General features: G+C 31.9%; 1 protein-coding gene across 1 annotated transcript in view; it reads right to left on the reverse strand.

Moving 5' to 3' along the window:
- Positions 1-215: 215 nt before the first annotated feature.
- LOC126884670 (U1 small nuclear ribonucleoprotein A) overlaps positions 216-16,829 on the reverse strand; it is a 35,423-nt gene continuing 18,809 nt past the window's right edge. Inside the window, exon 4 of the mRNA XM_050650742.1 lies at positions 216-450. Coding sequence (XP_050506699.1) covers positions 291-450 — 160 coding nt within the window. The 3' untranslated portion in view covers positions 216-290. The remainder of the gene's footprint in view (positions 451-16,829) is intronic.

Here is a 16,829-nt window from a genome sequence, read left to right on the forward strand (position 1 = left end):
TTCAGTTTTGAGATTTAACATACCTACTGAATAGCAGGTACAATAATTAAAGGGACAATAGATTAAAATTTATTAATTGCTACCTGCGCCCCAAAAACTTAATCACACCATTCAAATACAAATGACTTTGTAACAGGATTAAGATTAAAATTTTCTAAAATAACTTGATGCCAAGTATATATCAAATAGCTATGCACCCAATAAAAAATTATTACTTCTCTCAAAACATTTATTCTTTTGCTTGTACAAATTTAATTTAAAACCTAAACTAAACCTTATTATATCCTAATTTATTTCTTGGCAAACGATATTTTCATTGCATGTGTAGGAGTAATCTTAAAGCTTTGCAGTGCGTCTTTCGCTGCTCCTGACTGCAGTTCATTCTCGAATTCAACAAAAGCAATGTCATGCCTGTTGGGTACAAGACGGACTTCCTTGAATCCAGGGAACCTAAAAAATATATCAAGTTAAAGATATTAAGACACTAAATAGGGCTAAATATAGTTCAAATTAACATGAATATGAATCAATAAATAATGAAACAGAGCTGTAAACATATTTGAGGTTCTATTGAATGAATTAGGCAATCCTAGTATTTTTTGGAAGATCAATTAACAACATAGGATTTGCAGATGACACCATGATTATAGCAAGCTCTGCTGAACAACTCCAATTACTACTAAACAAAACAAACAGTTTCTGTGAAGAATATGGATTAAAAATGAATATAAAAAAGACCAAATACATGATAATAACTACAGTCGGAAAAATGAAACAATACCCATGCATCATCGATGATATGCATACGAATCAAATCAAAAATTTCTAGTCAAAACAAAGTCTAAACTAAGTTAATACTGAAAATAAACGGATGTGACTACTACCCCACCGTACGATTTTTCGCTACGTAAGAATTTGTCAAAAAACTTTTGTGATGTTATTCTTTTTCTGATAATATATATTTATTGGTGATAAATGTTACTATTACTACCGTAATTAAATATTTGATATAGATTAATACCTAATACAAAAATAATGAGTAAGCAAATATAGTATTATGAATTTCTCCATGTTAAAGTTGCCAGTGGACGTAAATAGTAATAGGAATTTAAAAAATGTCGTTTATGTCAGCTGCATTAAGTGATTAAAATGAAAGTAAACTTAATGAATTCAGATCATTATGTATCCAGATCATTTTCCAGACATCTGCAAATAAATGCAGGGCCGCGTTTAGGTCAGTTGACGCCCTAGACAATTCTCTAGTAGCTGCCCTTCAAACATGTACAATTTTTGGAAAAAAAGCAGAATTTTTTATTTAAATATGAATACACTAAAAATCGATTTAAACTACGATGTTTATATACATGTAATAGAAAAAATTGCCATTCCAGTTTGATTTCTTTCTTGATTTTCTTTGGCAAAATCATCTATAATGTCGTCATAATTTTTCGCCTTTGTTACGTCACTTTCTATGGACAAAATCGACATTTTCGAAAATGACCTTTCAGCAAGAATGCACAAACCAATGTCAAAATTAGGGAAAATATCTTCCAATCCACTCTTCTTTAAATATTTAAATATATCAATTTTTTTTATTTAGCTAATGCCTCGACAACTAATGGCCATTGGCACGATAGGTACGGTGAATTTTTGCAGTTAGGTACCTAGTGTCATGTGTAGAGTAAGTGTCTTGTTACTTTGAAAAGTCGACGTCATTGTCTTTGCAAAGAGACGCTAATTGTATCCGAACGTCTGCGTTCCCTCCGGTGAGTACCGATCCCACAAGGACAGAAACGATTTTCATTTATTAATTTATAATAAACGAAAAATTCCTGACCATGGTGAGATTCGAACTCACAACCATTCGGACCTTTAGATCCAAAGGTAGGCGCTCTTACCTCTGAGCCACAAAAGGGGTTTAGATATATCAATTATTGGTGATTTTATTGTGGTATCCAAATGATCCTTTTAAGTAATTTTAAGTGAATGAATTCATGCATGAATGATGTATCTAGGTCGTCTTTATAAAGGGCCTAGCCGGGTAAGATGGTGAAAAGTGCCCCCAACCCAATCTAAATTCCATATAGGCCACTTTTTAGCACATATAGAGGAACTCACTTTCTGAAATTTTTAGCCCCCTAGGTGGTCACGTGACCCCCCTAGAGCCTAATTAGGCTTTTTAGGTTTTTATTTTTTATCTCAGGCGCATTAAGAGCTAGCCAAAAACTTTATTTAAAAAAGTTGTAAGTTTCAAAAAGATCTATATGAAAAAATTTTTTTTTATTTTTTTGGCGGGAAATTCGAATTTTTAGAACAATTTTAAACTTTTAAATAAATCTGAAAAAAAAACTAAGACACTCGTTTTTACGAAAATTAATTATAATGTGTATTTTTGCACAATCTTTCACCCTGAATTTTTTCAGATTTTTAAAATTGGTGAAACGTACCTTTAAAAATAAAAAACCGCATTTTTTCGGTTTTTTTTTCGTTTTTTTGATACAATTTTATACATATTTTTCAAAAAATTTAACACCGTCACTAGAATAGGTAAAAAACTGAAAAATAATTGGGATTTGCTTCATAAAAATTTTTTGTAACGCCATCCATTTTCAAGATACAGGGCGTTGAAGAAAACAAAATTTTACATATTTTTTACGATTTTGCCGAAACTACTGGCAACATTGTAATAAAACTTGGCGGGTTTTAAGAGGTAGTTATTGTGCATGTTTTGACGTACAACTAAGGATATAATATTCATCATTGGCGCGCATAGGGGTAATGGTCTGAACTTTTCAAAGAAAAAAAGATAGTACGCCACTGACATATTTCAAATTAACAATCATTTTTGAATTCCTCGTTCAATTTTCAATAAAAAATCTATCTTTTAATTTTTTCATACGACGCGCTGTTTTGCTGCAAAAAATAAAATATCTTAACGCTTCCAAAGTATTCGAATTAATTTTGATAATGGATGTATGAGTTTATTATGTATCTAGATGTAGAAACTACTAGAAGTTGGAATACTTTGTAAGGGTTAAGATCTTTTATTTTTTGAATAAAAATGGCGCATCGTATGAAAAAATAAGAAGATACATTTTTTGTCACAAATTGAACGAGAAATTAAAAAACGATTGTTAATTTGAAATATGTCAGTGGCGTACTATCTTTATTCTTTAAAAAGTTCAGACCATTACCCCTATGCGAGCCAATGATGAATATCAAATCATTAGTTGTATGTCAAAATATGCACAATAACCAGCTCTTAAATCCCGCCAAGTTTTATTACAATGTTGCCAGTAGTTTCAGCAAAATCGTAAAAAATGTGTAAAATTTTGTTTTCTTCAACGCCCTGTATTTTGAAAATGGATGGCTTTACAAAAAATTTTTATTAAGCAAACCCCAATTATTTTTCAGTTTTTTACCTATTCTAGTGACAGTGTTACCTTTTTTTGAAAAATATGTATAAAATTGTTTCAAAATACGAAAAAAAACTGAAAAAATGCGGTTTTTTATTTTTAAAGGTACGTTTCACCAATTTTAAAAGTCTGAAAAAATTCAGGGTGAAAGATTGTGCAAAAATACACATTATAATTAATTTTCGTAAAAACGAGTGTCCTAGTTTTTTTTTCAGAGTCATTTAAAAGTTTAAAATTGTTCTAAAAATTCGAATTTCCCGCCAAAAAATTTAAAAAAAATTTTTTCTTATAGATCTTTTTGGAACTTACAACTTTTTTTTACAAAGTTTTTGGCTAGCTCTTGATGCGCCTGAGATAAAAAATAAAAACATAAAAAGCCTAATTAGGCTCTAGGGGGGTCACGTGACCACCTAGGGGGCTAAAAATTTCAGAAAGTGAGTTCCTCTATATGTGCTAAAAATTGGCCTATGTGGAATTTAAATCGAGCTGGGGGCACTTTTCACCATCTTACCCGGCTAGGCCCTTTGTATTAAATTTTCAGCTTCTTTAATAATTTCTTCATTGTTTAATTTTGGCAAATCTGTTATAACTGTGTGGATTTTCATCTCATCACTAGCTGAAAAGTTCGTTCGTCGGCCCCCTCGTCAAATTGAATTTTTCTATTTCTTATTTCTTTATATGTTTTATTTGGGCACAATTTTTTGGCTTCCTCTTCTTAAATGGCAAAATTATTTCAGATTGAGGTAAAGTAATTTGAAAGAGCTTCATACTCTTTAACGACAGAACCCAGATCCATTGCAGGACTCTGGACATACTTATTGGATAGGTTCACTCTTTCTAAAATATGTTGCCAAATGACAGCTAATAATGTCATTTCAAAAGTGTCCATTTTTTCAAATATAGAAAGTAATTGATGTTTCTCAGCTGCAGTTTGACATTCGTCTTTGAGATATTAGAAAGCGCAGATTTTATTTCGCTGAAGCCAGTGTATAACGCTTTAAAATTCCTGACCCTGGTGAGATTCGAACTAACAACCATTCGGACCTTTAGATCCAAAGGTAGGCGCTCTTACCACTGAGCCACAAAGGGGGTTTAGATATATCAATTATTGGTGATTTTTTTGTGGTATCCAAATGATCCTTTTAAATAATTTTAAGTGAATGCATTCATGTATGAATGATGTATCTAGGTCGTCTTTATAAATTTGTATAAGATTTTAAGCTTCTTTAATAATTTCTTCATTGTTTAATTTTGGCAAATCTGTTATAACTGTGTGGATTTTCATCTCATCACTAGCTGAAAAGTTCGTTCGTCGGCCCCCTCGTCAAATTGAATTTTTCTATTTCTTATTTCTTTATATGTTCTATTTGGGCACAATTTTTTGGCTTCCTCTTCTTAAATGGCAAAATTATTTCAGATTGAGGTAAAGTAATTTGAAAGAGCTTCATACTCTTTAACGACAGAACCCAGATCCATTGCAGGACTCTGGACTAGTGTTGCCAGGTCCGATTTGTTTTTAATCGGTACATAAGCAAAAACAAATCGGGATTTAGGGTTGTAGATCGGGACAAATAAACAACAATAGCCCAGTAAATGACCGTTTTGGAGTGTAATTTGCAGAGTCAATTCCGAATTGATTGAAAATGTGGTTTAAGGTTCTACTTAGGTACTGTCTACTTCAAAGTTAAACTAGTACCGTTGGTTGCTTTTACTGGGGGGTGACAGATATAGTTACCCCTTCTCGGGGCTAACAAAATGCGCGTTTAAAGTAAGTCCCAAAATAGATCAACTGACTAACTCTAAAAAACTTTTGTTCTATATAATTTTTAAACTAAGTACTTTTCGAGTAATTTTATCGAAAAAAATATTCTTAGCAAAAATGTAGCTTTTAAAAAAGCAAAAAAAAGTTGTAGCTCATCAAAAATACGTTCTTATTCGTCAAATTCCAAATCGAATTTTTCAACTTGAAAACCAAAAAATTATGCAATTTTCGGACAAACCCTATTATAATTTTTTAAAGTATTTAAAAAAATCTTTAATTTTGGTTTATATAAAAGTCTCCAGCATTAAAACTAAGCGAGTTACGCTCAAAATAAAGTTGGCCCCTTTTTTGATAAAAAAAAAATCGTGAAAATCTCCCCCTATTTAGCACCGTAAATACAATTAATCGTTACCGCTTTACCATTTACTTTATATGGGTAGTATTGTGTATTGTTTATACGATCTGAAAGGTTTACCAGTTGGGAGTGCTTAGTTTTGAAAAAAAAATGGTTTTATAATAAAAAAAAATTTCCTGAAGTATTGGAAAATGCCCTTTTTTCAAAGTTACTTGAAAAGTATTACGGATACTAAAAATCTCAAGGAATAAAAAGTAGGTAGTTTTTGCTTTTATAAATATGATAGATTCATTTTGTTTTTCTGTAAGACAAAAATTGGTTAATTAAAATATGGCTGTTCATATTTTGCATAGACTTGTGATTAGTGACTCGTTCAGGCCCTTTCAACCATGTTAAAAATACATAAGTAAAGTAAATTGTTTGTAAAGCGGTAACGATTAATTTAATTTGGGGTGCTAAGTAGGGGGAGATTTTCACGATTTTTTTACCAAAAAAAAGGAGTCAACTTGATTTTGAGCATAACTCGCTTAGATCCTAGAAACTTTTTTAAAACATAAAAATAAAGCTTTATTAAAAAATTTTTAATTGGGCTTCCCCGAAAAGTGCTTCATTTCTTGGTTATTCAAGTTGAAATATTTGATTTGGAATTTGACGAATAAGAACGTATTTTTCATGAGCTACAACTTTGCTTTTGCTAGGCCTATAGACTTTACGAGTTCACAATTTTTTTTATTTTTTCATATTATACTACATTTTTGCTAAGAATATTTTTTTCGATTAAATACTTTTTGAGTTATTTTGAAAATCACCTGAAAACGTGATTTTTGTGTCGAAAAGAAACTTTTTCAATCGTAAATAAGTCAAAAAGTATTAACTAAGTTAAAATTCTATAGAATTAAAATTGCTTAGAATTAGTCAATTTATCCATCTCCGGACTTATTTTAAACGAGCGGTTTTTCACCCCCCAACTAGGAGTGACTGTCACCCCCGAGTAAAAGCAACCAATGGCACAAGCCGTCCAAATTTTCATGCAATTCGGAGTTGATCCTGAAAATTACACGGTATCGCCGTATTTCCCGTTCATTTACTGAACTACAAGGTGTTTCTATAGTCTGTATTTTTTAATCCTACATAATAATAATATTCAGACGAAATTACAAAAAAAATCATAGATTAAGTAAATTATTAATTTTTTATTAAAATTATATTTTTTTCGATTTTGCCGCTTTTATGAGTGCCTTGTTTTTATAACATAGTTATAAAATTTACTGCAAGTCCTCCTGAAATAGGTTTTCGTGGGTGAAAATCGGGACATTTAGTGTCCCGATCAGGTACAAATCGGTACGCGTCCCCAGACCCCTGAAAATCGGGACGTCCCGCGCAAATCGGGACACCTGGTAACGCTACTCTGGACATACTTTTTGGATAGGTTCACTCTTTCTAAAATATGTTGCCAAATGACAGCTAATAATGTCATTTCAAAAGTGTATTTTTTCAAATATAGAAAGTGATTGATGTTTCTCAGCTGCAGTTTGACATTCGTCTTTGAGATATTAGAAATCGCAGTTTTTATTTCGCTGAAGCCAGTGTATAACGCTTTAAAATTCCTGACCCTGGTGAGATTCGAACTAACAACCATTCGGACCTTTAGATCCAAAGGTAGGCGCTCTTACCACTGAGCCACAAAGGGGGTTTAGATATATCAATTATTGGTGATTTTTTTGTGGTATCCAAATGATCCTTTTAAATAATTTTAAGTGAATGCATTCATGTATGAATGATGTATCTAGGTCGTCTTTATAAATTTGTATAAGATTTTCAGCTTCTTTAATAATTTCTTCATTGTTTAATTTTGGCAAATCTGTTATAACTGTGTGGATGTGTGGATTTTCATCTCATCACTAGCTGAAAAGTTCGTTCGTCGGCCCCCTCGTCAAATTGAATTTTTCTATTTCTTATTTCTTTATATGTTCTATTTGGGCACAATTTTTTGGCTTCCTCTTCTTAAATGGCAAAATTATTTCAGATTGAGGTAAAGTAATTTGAAAGAGCTTCATACTCTTTAACGACAGAACCCAGATCCATTGCAGGACTCTGGACATACTTATTGGATAGGTTCACTCTTTCTAAAATATGTTGCCAAATGACAGCTAATAATGTCATTTCAAAAGTGTCCATTTTTTCAAATATAGAAAGTAATTGATGTTTCTCAGCTGCAGTTTGACATTCGTCTTTGAGATATTAGAAAGCGCAGTTTTTATTTCGCTGAAGCCAGTGTATAACGCTTTAGTTGCGTCCGCCCTTGCGGACCACCTAGTTTCACTAAGAGATTTCACAACAGGTGATTTTAAGTTGTCGGTCAAAATTTTCCATCTATATGTGGAAGCCGAAAAACATTTGTATATAATTCTTGTAAAAAAATGAAAAAGGAAGTGGCGGTCAGACAGGATTCTGCTGCTAAAGATCCTACCAAATTGGGAGAATGTCCAGGGTACGTACTCACCAAGTTTATTGTCATTTTTTATTCTGGCTTACAGTCCTGAATATTTGCCAGACATATTGGATGCGTTATCATATGACTGGCAGCGAAAATCACTTAAATCAATGGTACATTCCTCTGTCCAAGTCAAAATCCCTGTCGATTCCAAAGGAGCAGATTTGTGACCTTCAGATGGAATATATTTAAAAAATCTTTCAGTCGGCATACCATCACATCACCATAAACATAATAGCGAACTAAAAATGCTAGCTGATCACCATGAGACACGTCTGGTGTCGAAGCAACTATTTATAGTATTTTTCTTGCTTTAATTCGCCAACAATCGTTCTTCTTACTTTTCTTTCCATAAAAACTATTAGTTCCTCGCATATAGTGTTTGACAGATAATTACAGTTCCCTTGACCAATATTTCCAAATTTAGTAAGGTGCTCGCGTAAAAAAGGATCAAATTCTGCTATGAGTACTAAGCAACCTATAAAGTTACCGTTTTGAACTGATCCTATAACTGAATTATCTCCTCTAATGGCAAGTCCCCCTGTGGCCAGTGTAATTACTGTTGCAACAACACGTTGCGCCAGTATTGTACTTCGCTTCTGAATGTACTTGTTATGGAACATAATATACTTCTGTTTTTTAATTTACCTCGATTGTATAAACTCGAGACATTGCCGTGTGGTCCTTTGAATCTTTATATTGTTTTAATCTGACGCCAGCATTCTTCCAGTCATTGAAACCTGTAGTGAAAGAAGTCGGTTGTGCCTGAAATAGACGGCGAGGAATACAAAATAAACTTTTTTTAGATGTAGAGTAAAGTAGCCAATTCCTGAACTTCATTCCTTGTTTGGGATCTGTTTATTTGTACATTTTGTACATTTGTTGCTAGGGATGTTTTCTAGGAATTAATGCCCACTTCTATTCCATTGACGGATGTACTTAAATGTTATTCGATTTTAATATGTATTTATATACAAATATTTTTTTGTACAGTATTTTTGCCGCCCTAGGCAACCGCCTATATTGCCTAATGGATAAAGCAGTCCTGAATAAATGTACATTCTTAAAAATATACTAATCTGTAATTTCATACACTATGATTGAAAAGTCAGAGTAATATGTACACGTTTGGCGAACTCGTAGACAGAAGTTAACCATATTGACAGATGATTACTTACAAATATAATTGACGTATTTTAACCCATTAGCGCCCAGCGTTACCATATGGTAACGTAAAACACATGATTTTTAAAAATTCTGCGGTATGCCCATGGAATTAGTCAGCCACATATTTTGAGAACTATCGTTTCTAGGAATACTTCAGGCACCCATAAAACGTAACAGATTTTAGCCTTTTCTCAACCGTCGAGAGATAATCATAAATATGACAGTGTGGTTTAAATTTATAAAAAAAGAAGGACGTCCGTTTTGCGTAAGCAATTTTTGATAGTCTTCTAGTAACTATATTTGCATATTTAAAAAAAAACTAAGTTTATTATACCCCAACTTATTATAGATTGTTGTATTTTATCAACAATTAAATGTACCGAATTCGGTAGAAATAGTCAAAGTACGCCGTTACCATATGGTTGCGGTGGGCGCTTACGGAGTCATAATCTTATTTTTTTTTCAGTCGTGGATTTTTGTTAGCAGAAGCTATAGTGTTACTGGTGCGGTGTATAACTCTGTTGTTACAATAGCATCTACGAGTTGTGGTGGTTCAGCATTGGGCACGGTAAAAAGATTTTCTCATGAAGAAAAAGGGCTACATTCAAGTAAGTCGGTCTCACTATATTGCTGAATGCAACAAAATATGGTGGGTACCGACTGGATGGATCAAGGTGTTTCAACCTACCGAGTAGCAATTTGCAGTAAAAATGGTACTGGCAAATTGTAACATGGTTGTTGGATGTTGCAGTCCATAATCCATGGCATTTATATAAAAAAAATAAAAAAATATATCCTTGCTATTGTTTAGGAGAGAATTGGTCCAAGTTCTTCTCGCAATATATGGAAGTCGTCCCTTATATACAGGAAGACCTAGTCTACATAGACAGAACTTGCCAGATCTTCGTTTTGATCGCTTCGACCATTTGTTACATCAAGCAGTAGAAGGTGATGTGCTGGAGACAGATGTACAACATCTGGACGAACAATGTGTAAAAAATGTATCGTTGGTTTGTATGTTAATTGTTTTATAGGATACCGCAACAGACGATGAAAATGTTCTCAAATATTTAAAAAAAAATTTTGGTTTCAACGAGCCTAAAAATTCCTTAAGGCTATGGGTACATAATTCGCAAATATTTTACGTGTATCCCTACTTTTTCTGTCTTTACACGGCAAATTACGTGTAGTAAAATTCACACTGGTATGGATATGTAAACATTACTAGAATGTCATTGTACTTGAAAATGTCATCATTATTTTAAAGAGATGGGTTTTGAATGTTCTTGGATAACTGTTATTTTTATAATTGCAAATTATTAATTCAGTTAATAAATGTGATAATTTTTTCACTAACTATGTATTCAGTGATTGTAATAATTTATTTGTACAACAAAGACTAATACTCAATCGAGAAAAGAGGAAAAGTGTTAAAGTGATTTTTTAATAATATATTGTTATGGAACGCTTACAATTTTGAACATCTTTAACAACAAAATACTTGGATCACAGAATATATTATCCTGATGTATTTTCTGCTTGGATCTTCCACAAATAATACACAATAAATAACTTTTTATTAAGTCTTAATCAATTATTTATCAAATACACTATATATCAATAATATTTAATCAATAACTCAACATATTCCCGATGCAATGTCAAATATTTAAAATTGTCACTGATTGTCAGTGTCTGACTGACAATATATGCTGACAATATTATATTCGGCTGAATGCGTTGTAAGACAAAGATAGATTTTAAAAATATTACCACGGCATTGTGTTCATTTTTTTCGAATCCTGAAAAAACCAATAAATATTTTTGAAAAATTTAAACGCAGAATGAAAGACTAAATTATTACCGAGGGCCGAAAGTCCCTTAGAATAAATAAAAAGTTTATTTTGAATGATATATTTGAAATTAAAAATCACACTAAATTTTCTCTTAGTTTTTCACCCCTGTAACTTATTAAAATAAACATTATAGAAGTTCTCAGGGACTTTCGGCCCTCGCTAATAACGTAATCTTTCATTCTGCGTTTAAATTTTTCAAAAATACTTTTTAGTTTTCTCAGGATTCGAAAAAAATGAAGCACCATTTGAATAGCATTGCAGCCGAAAATACGTACCGATCCTCTTAAGCGCCCAGCGTTACCATATGGTAACACCATATAATTAAAAAAAAAAAAGACATAAACCGAAAAACTTGTTTTTTTGGATTAAATTATTAGCATTTTCATCAAATTAACCCCAAACTAAAGATTTTTAAATAAAAAAAAACTTGGACGTTAATGGGTTAATTAAATAAATACTTACCAAACCAAAAATACAATATAATATCAAAATAGCTCTTAAAAGAACTGAATTTATTCAAGTAAATACGACTGATTATTAAAATTGATAAATTCTACCGAACCTAACCCAGTTTCACTGTCAAAGTGACAGAAATCGAATCAGTCAGATTATAGTTGACCAGCACAATTACTCGAATAGTAGTTTATACAATCATTATCTCTACTGATGTTGAATGTTTTTCTAAGAATGACATTAGAAGTACAGAAATAGTCAAGTGTGAGTTTAAATTTTCTACTAAATTAATATAACTACTGCATTCACGTCAGTTGCAGTGTGGGACTAATATATGTCGAAAAATTTACTGGATTAGAGAAAGCAACCTACGCATTCTCGAAGAGCCTCTAACAAGAGGTGAAATCGTCGATAAGAGTGCTGGCTGCACTCTCTAATCTAAGTAAAAATTAAGACATTTTTGGCTTCGCATTGCAACTGAATAAAAATGGTATACATTTTTATTTTTAATATAACTACGTTGAACAATTGTATCGCCGTCTTACTCTGTTAATTATAAATATGTAACTGCGTATGTTTTGGATAATAATCTATCTCTCTCGTTTGTTATTTATAGAAAAAGGCAGCAAATCCAAAATATGTGCTTGATATGATCGTTCATGGGTATTCTTTCATTTTTCCGACTGTAAGTAAACAAATGTACAAACAAGCCTACATTTGGGAAATGTACAGATAGGAAGGGTTGATAAAATTTATCAAGTTCATCCAAGTTCCTAGGTATTTGTATTAAATACAAATTTATTATTATTTCAGACAAAAAAAATGATAAAACAACAAAAATAAGGACCAGGATAGAAATAGCAAGAAATGCGTTTGTAAAAATGAAAACAATTCTCCGTGACAAAGAGCTTAGACTTGAAAGATAGATATTCAAGCAAGAACACATAAATAAGCCTACAGTCATTTGAAATATGGTGTTACAGAAGGACGTTTAGAAGAGCATGGACACAGAAGAAAACGAACACGAAAGTATTGCAAAAAATGAGCAAAGAATACAAAATAATAAACACAATAAAAATAAGAAAGTTACAATATCTAGGACACGTAATGAGAAGACAGCGATATGAAATGCCAAGACTGATAATACAGGGAAAGATAAGATGAGGAAGAAGCATAGGAAGATGGAGGGTGTCATGGTTAAAGAAGACATACAGCCAACTACAGGAAGTTCTTCCTTGTGGATTTTTATATTGACGGTTAAAGAAGAATTTAAGGGACTAGTTTAAATGCAATTCTATAGAACTCTTCAAAGCAGGGTTAGATAGAGTAAAGATAGTGATGATGATATCCAACGTCCAATTGGGATACTGCACTTACACAAGAAGTATTTCTTGAACTGTTGACAGCATTATTTGTATTAACTTATTAAATCTAAAATGCTAATACAGTAGAGCGTCGCTTATCTGAACTAATTGGGGGACATGGGTGTTCGGAAAACCGATTTGTTTGGATAATCGAACTATATTGATATAGTCATACATATTTATCCACAAGACAATAAAAGCCATATTTATATACCTACATATTTATTTATATCTTGATAATGACAAATAGCAATTAAACAAAAAAGTGCAGTCTTTGCAACAACATATTTTTGAATACAATATTGAAGAAAATTTAAGATATTTTAAGCGTTAATTACTAACGCTTGCTCGGTACTCGAGTGCGGGGCGCAGGAGTTCGGATAACCGGTCGTTCGCGGAAAACCGATTTGTTCGGATAATCGAACTATATTGATATAGTCATACATATTTATCCACAAGACAATAAAAGCCATATTTATATACCTACATATTTATTTATATCTTGATAATGACAAATAGCAATTAAACAAAAAAGTGCAGTCTTTGCAACAACATATTTTTGAATACAATATTGAAGAAAATTTAAGATATTTTAAGCGTTAATTACTAACGCTTGCTCGGTACTCGAGTGCGGGGCGCAGGAGTTCGGATAACCGGTCGTTCGCGGAAAACCGATTTGTTCGGATAATCGAACTATATTGATATAGTCATACATATTTATCCACAAGACAATAAAAGCCATATTTATATACCTACATATTTATTTATATCTTGATAATGACAAATAGCAATTAAACAAAAAAGTGCAGTCTTTGCAACAACATATTTTTGAATACAATATTTTAAACGTTAATTACTAACGCTTGCTCGGTACTCGAGTGCGGGGCGCAGGAGTTCAGATAACCGGTCGTTCGGTTGATCGACGTTCGGATAATCGACGCTCTACTGTAATTCCTAGATAAATTTAAGGGTATTGGGGCAAAATTTTTCTAAGAATTTTAGCAATTTGCAGAACTTTGCTACACAGTCAAGTACGGAAGTTTTAAAATATTTATTTCCATCACAAAAAGTAGGTTCCTGGTTCTCTATCTTTTTCAAGTGTTGCACAGTGTGTCGATGAGCCTAGCTAGGTGGACAAAAGTCATATTCAAAATTAAAAGAATTATTATTTGAATATTGTAAACAATACCCCAAAACATGCTACTCTAATATTTGTTTATGTCTAACACATCCCATGGTTGAGTAATAGCGCCCAAAAGTATGTATTCTCATTTTAATAGAATAAATCAGTTGAATTCGGTTCATCATTTCAATTACACGAAATTAATGTTTTCCTTAATTTTTAAAGATCAATTGTTGAAGGTTATGCTGGTAAGTGCTCATTTTTTCTAATCCAATAAATCTATCTGATAATCAAACAATATTTAAAAAAGTTTTTATGATGAACGATGGAAATTTTCTTCGTTTTCAAACTTTGGAAGGGTGGCAATTACTTGTACCCTTTTGTACCCGGGCTAAATTTTCAATATATCATAGCTGCATCCTTCCCATTAATAATAATACTCATTATAACCTGCACACGCTTGCACATCATTATTTTTTTTTAGTAATAGCGTCCAAAGGTACGTATTTTTATTGTAATACAATAAATCAGTTGAGTTCCGTTCATCATTTTTTCATACGAAATTTAAGTTTTCCTTAATTTATACAGATTAATCTTTGAAGATGAATAATATTTGTGCTAATTTTTTCTAATTTAATAAATGTATCTGATAAACAAACAATATTAAAAAAACTTTGTATGATGAACGAATGAATTTCCTTCGTTTTGAAACTTTCAAATGATGTCAATGACTTGGACCCTTTTGTACCAGGGCTAAATTTGCTATATGTAATATCTGCACCTTTTCCACTGATAATAAGACTTATTATAGCCAAAACACTCGAGCGCAACATTTTTTTTTTGAGATTTGAAAATTTCTGTTTTGAATGCAGAGAACTTTTTCTTAGCCATAAGAGCCATTTCATGGTACTGAAAGCCACTGTACATAAAATACTTATACATAGTATGGAAGTAATCAAATCAGCATTAGTTCCACTTGGACCACTTTCAAAAGAAGCTAAAGAAGCAAGGAACAAAGATTGCCGCAAGTTCCGGGAGCAATACACCAGAGACTGTTCACGTATTGCCACGACTACAGATTTACTTTAATGTTGATCATAACATCTGATCCACTGATAAATAGCCTCAGAGAAATTCTAAACAAAAAAGCTGGTCAATTGTACCCAGAGGTTTTAAAGTTGATTATAGGTCCTATAGTAGTAGGAGTCTCGACCTCTGTCAAATCTACTTTAAAATCAGACGAATATTTATTGATATATTTATGTATTTGTATTTATAATGTATTAAATATAGAAAAGCTTTTGTTTTTAATTTTTTTATTTAGTTTCTAGGCTTCTAGACCTCTCTGATTCAGTTTTTAACTAATAAATGATTTATTTTATTCTCAAATTATATTATTGCTCGATACAAATGTAAATATGATGAAAAATAATTTTGTCCACCTAGCTTGTTCTAATCGACACACTGTGTGTTGGGGTGATACCTCAGAGTGTATGTAGTATGTAGCAACAAGACTACTAACTAGACTAATACATTTTCTTCATTTACAGAAACCCTCCTTTTCAATTTTCTATAGTTGTTGGTAGTTCTCAGTGCAAGATATCTCCAAATAATTGCTTTAGCTATGTATGGACTTAAGAAACCCCAAAAGGTTCAAATGAGGTAGCGTCATGTGTATTTAGTTGTCTGCAAAACGTAGGTATATCCATACAAATTAAGAGGCTCTTTGATGATAGCTGTGGCAGCCATAACATAAATAAAACTATGATTGCTATGGGAGCACACAGGGCTGGTAGTCACTCCTAAGAGTTTTGAGAATGTAGAATTGATAATTTCTGCATGAAACCATTCTTTCTTACCATCAGATCGTTTTCTCAATCTTTGTGAAAGCAGTTCAACAAACAAGAAATTATCGAGGATCCAAATGTATAAATTAATTCAAAGTATGCAACCATAAGACAACTCAGTGTTGACATAGATATTTTTGATTGGAAACAAGAGACAGTAGATGATTTTTAATCAATTTCTCAATGGTACTATAAATTTCATCATTCAAAAAAGCTCCAATTCAAGCGAGTAGCAAAATCCCAACATATGATTTTAATCCAAGTAGAACAGTTTTATTACCGCCCTATTGATAATTTCAAATTCATTATGCAAAGAAAAAAATATTTTAAGAGCGTAGGCGCTAAATTTTGTTCCAAAGTGTTTTAAATGCATTCATTTTTTTCGAATCCTGAGAAAACTAATAAGTACTTTTGGAAAAATTTAAATGCAGAATGAAAGATTACATCATTACCGAGGGTAAAAAGTTCCTGAAAACTTCTATAATGTTTATTTTAATGAGTTACTCACCCCTGTAAAGAAAGAAAAAGTAGGAATAGCCATAAAATATTTGCGCCTACGCTCTTAAGCACTAATCCTTCAAAAATTGCTATATAGACAATACCTTACTAATCAAGAAAAAATTGTCTGATGTCAAAAAGCAAAAAGATGAATTGAATTTTGTGTCTGACTGGCAACCTAATACATGCTTAAAGTTTTACGTCAATTTAGTGTAGAAGTGGAAAAAGATTTATGAGTCATACAACAGAAGAAGCACCTGCTGAACAGAAATTTTTTTATTATTAAGAATATAAAGAAATCATCCAATGTATTTTTGACTGAAATGTAAAATATATTTTTGGAAGCAGAACAAATAAAATCCATGTTCAAAATTATAATTTGGAAACTCAATATCTAAACATATTTTACATGTTTTGAAAATAAAATATCTTAATATGAAGTGACCACCGTTTTTGCCTACGAGAGTGGTTTTTAAACCTAAAAGAGTGATATA

The sequence above is a fragment of the Diabrotica virgifera genome, chromosome 5, assembly GCF_917563875.1.
Source record: "Diabrotica virgifera virgifera chromosome 5, PGI_DIABVI_V3a".
Taxonomy (NCBI): Eukaryota; Metazoa; Arthropoda; class Insecta; order Coleoptera; family Chrysomelidae; genus Diabrotica; species Diabrotica virgifera.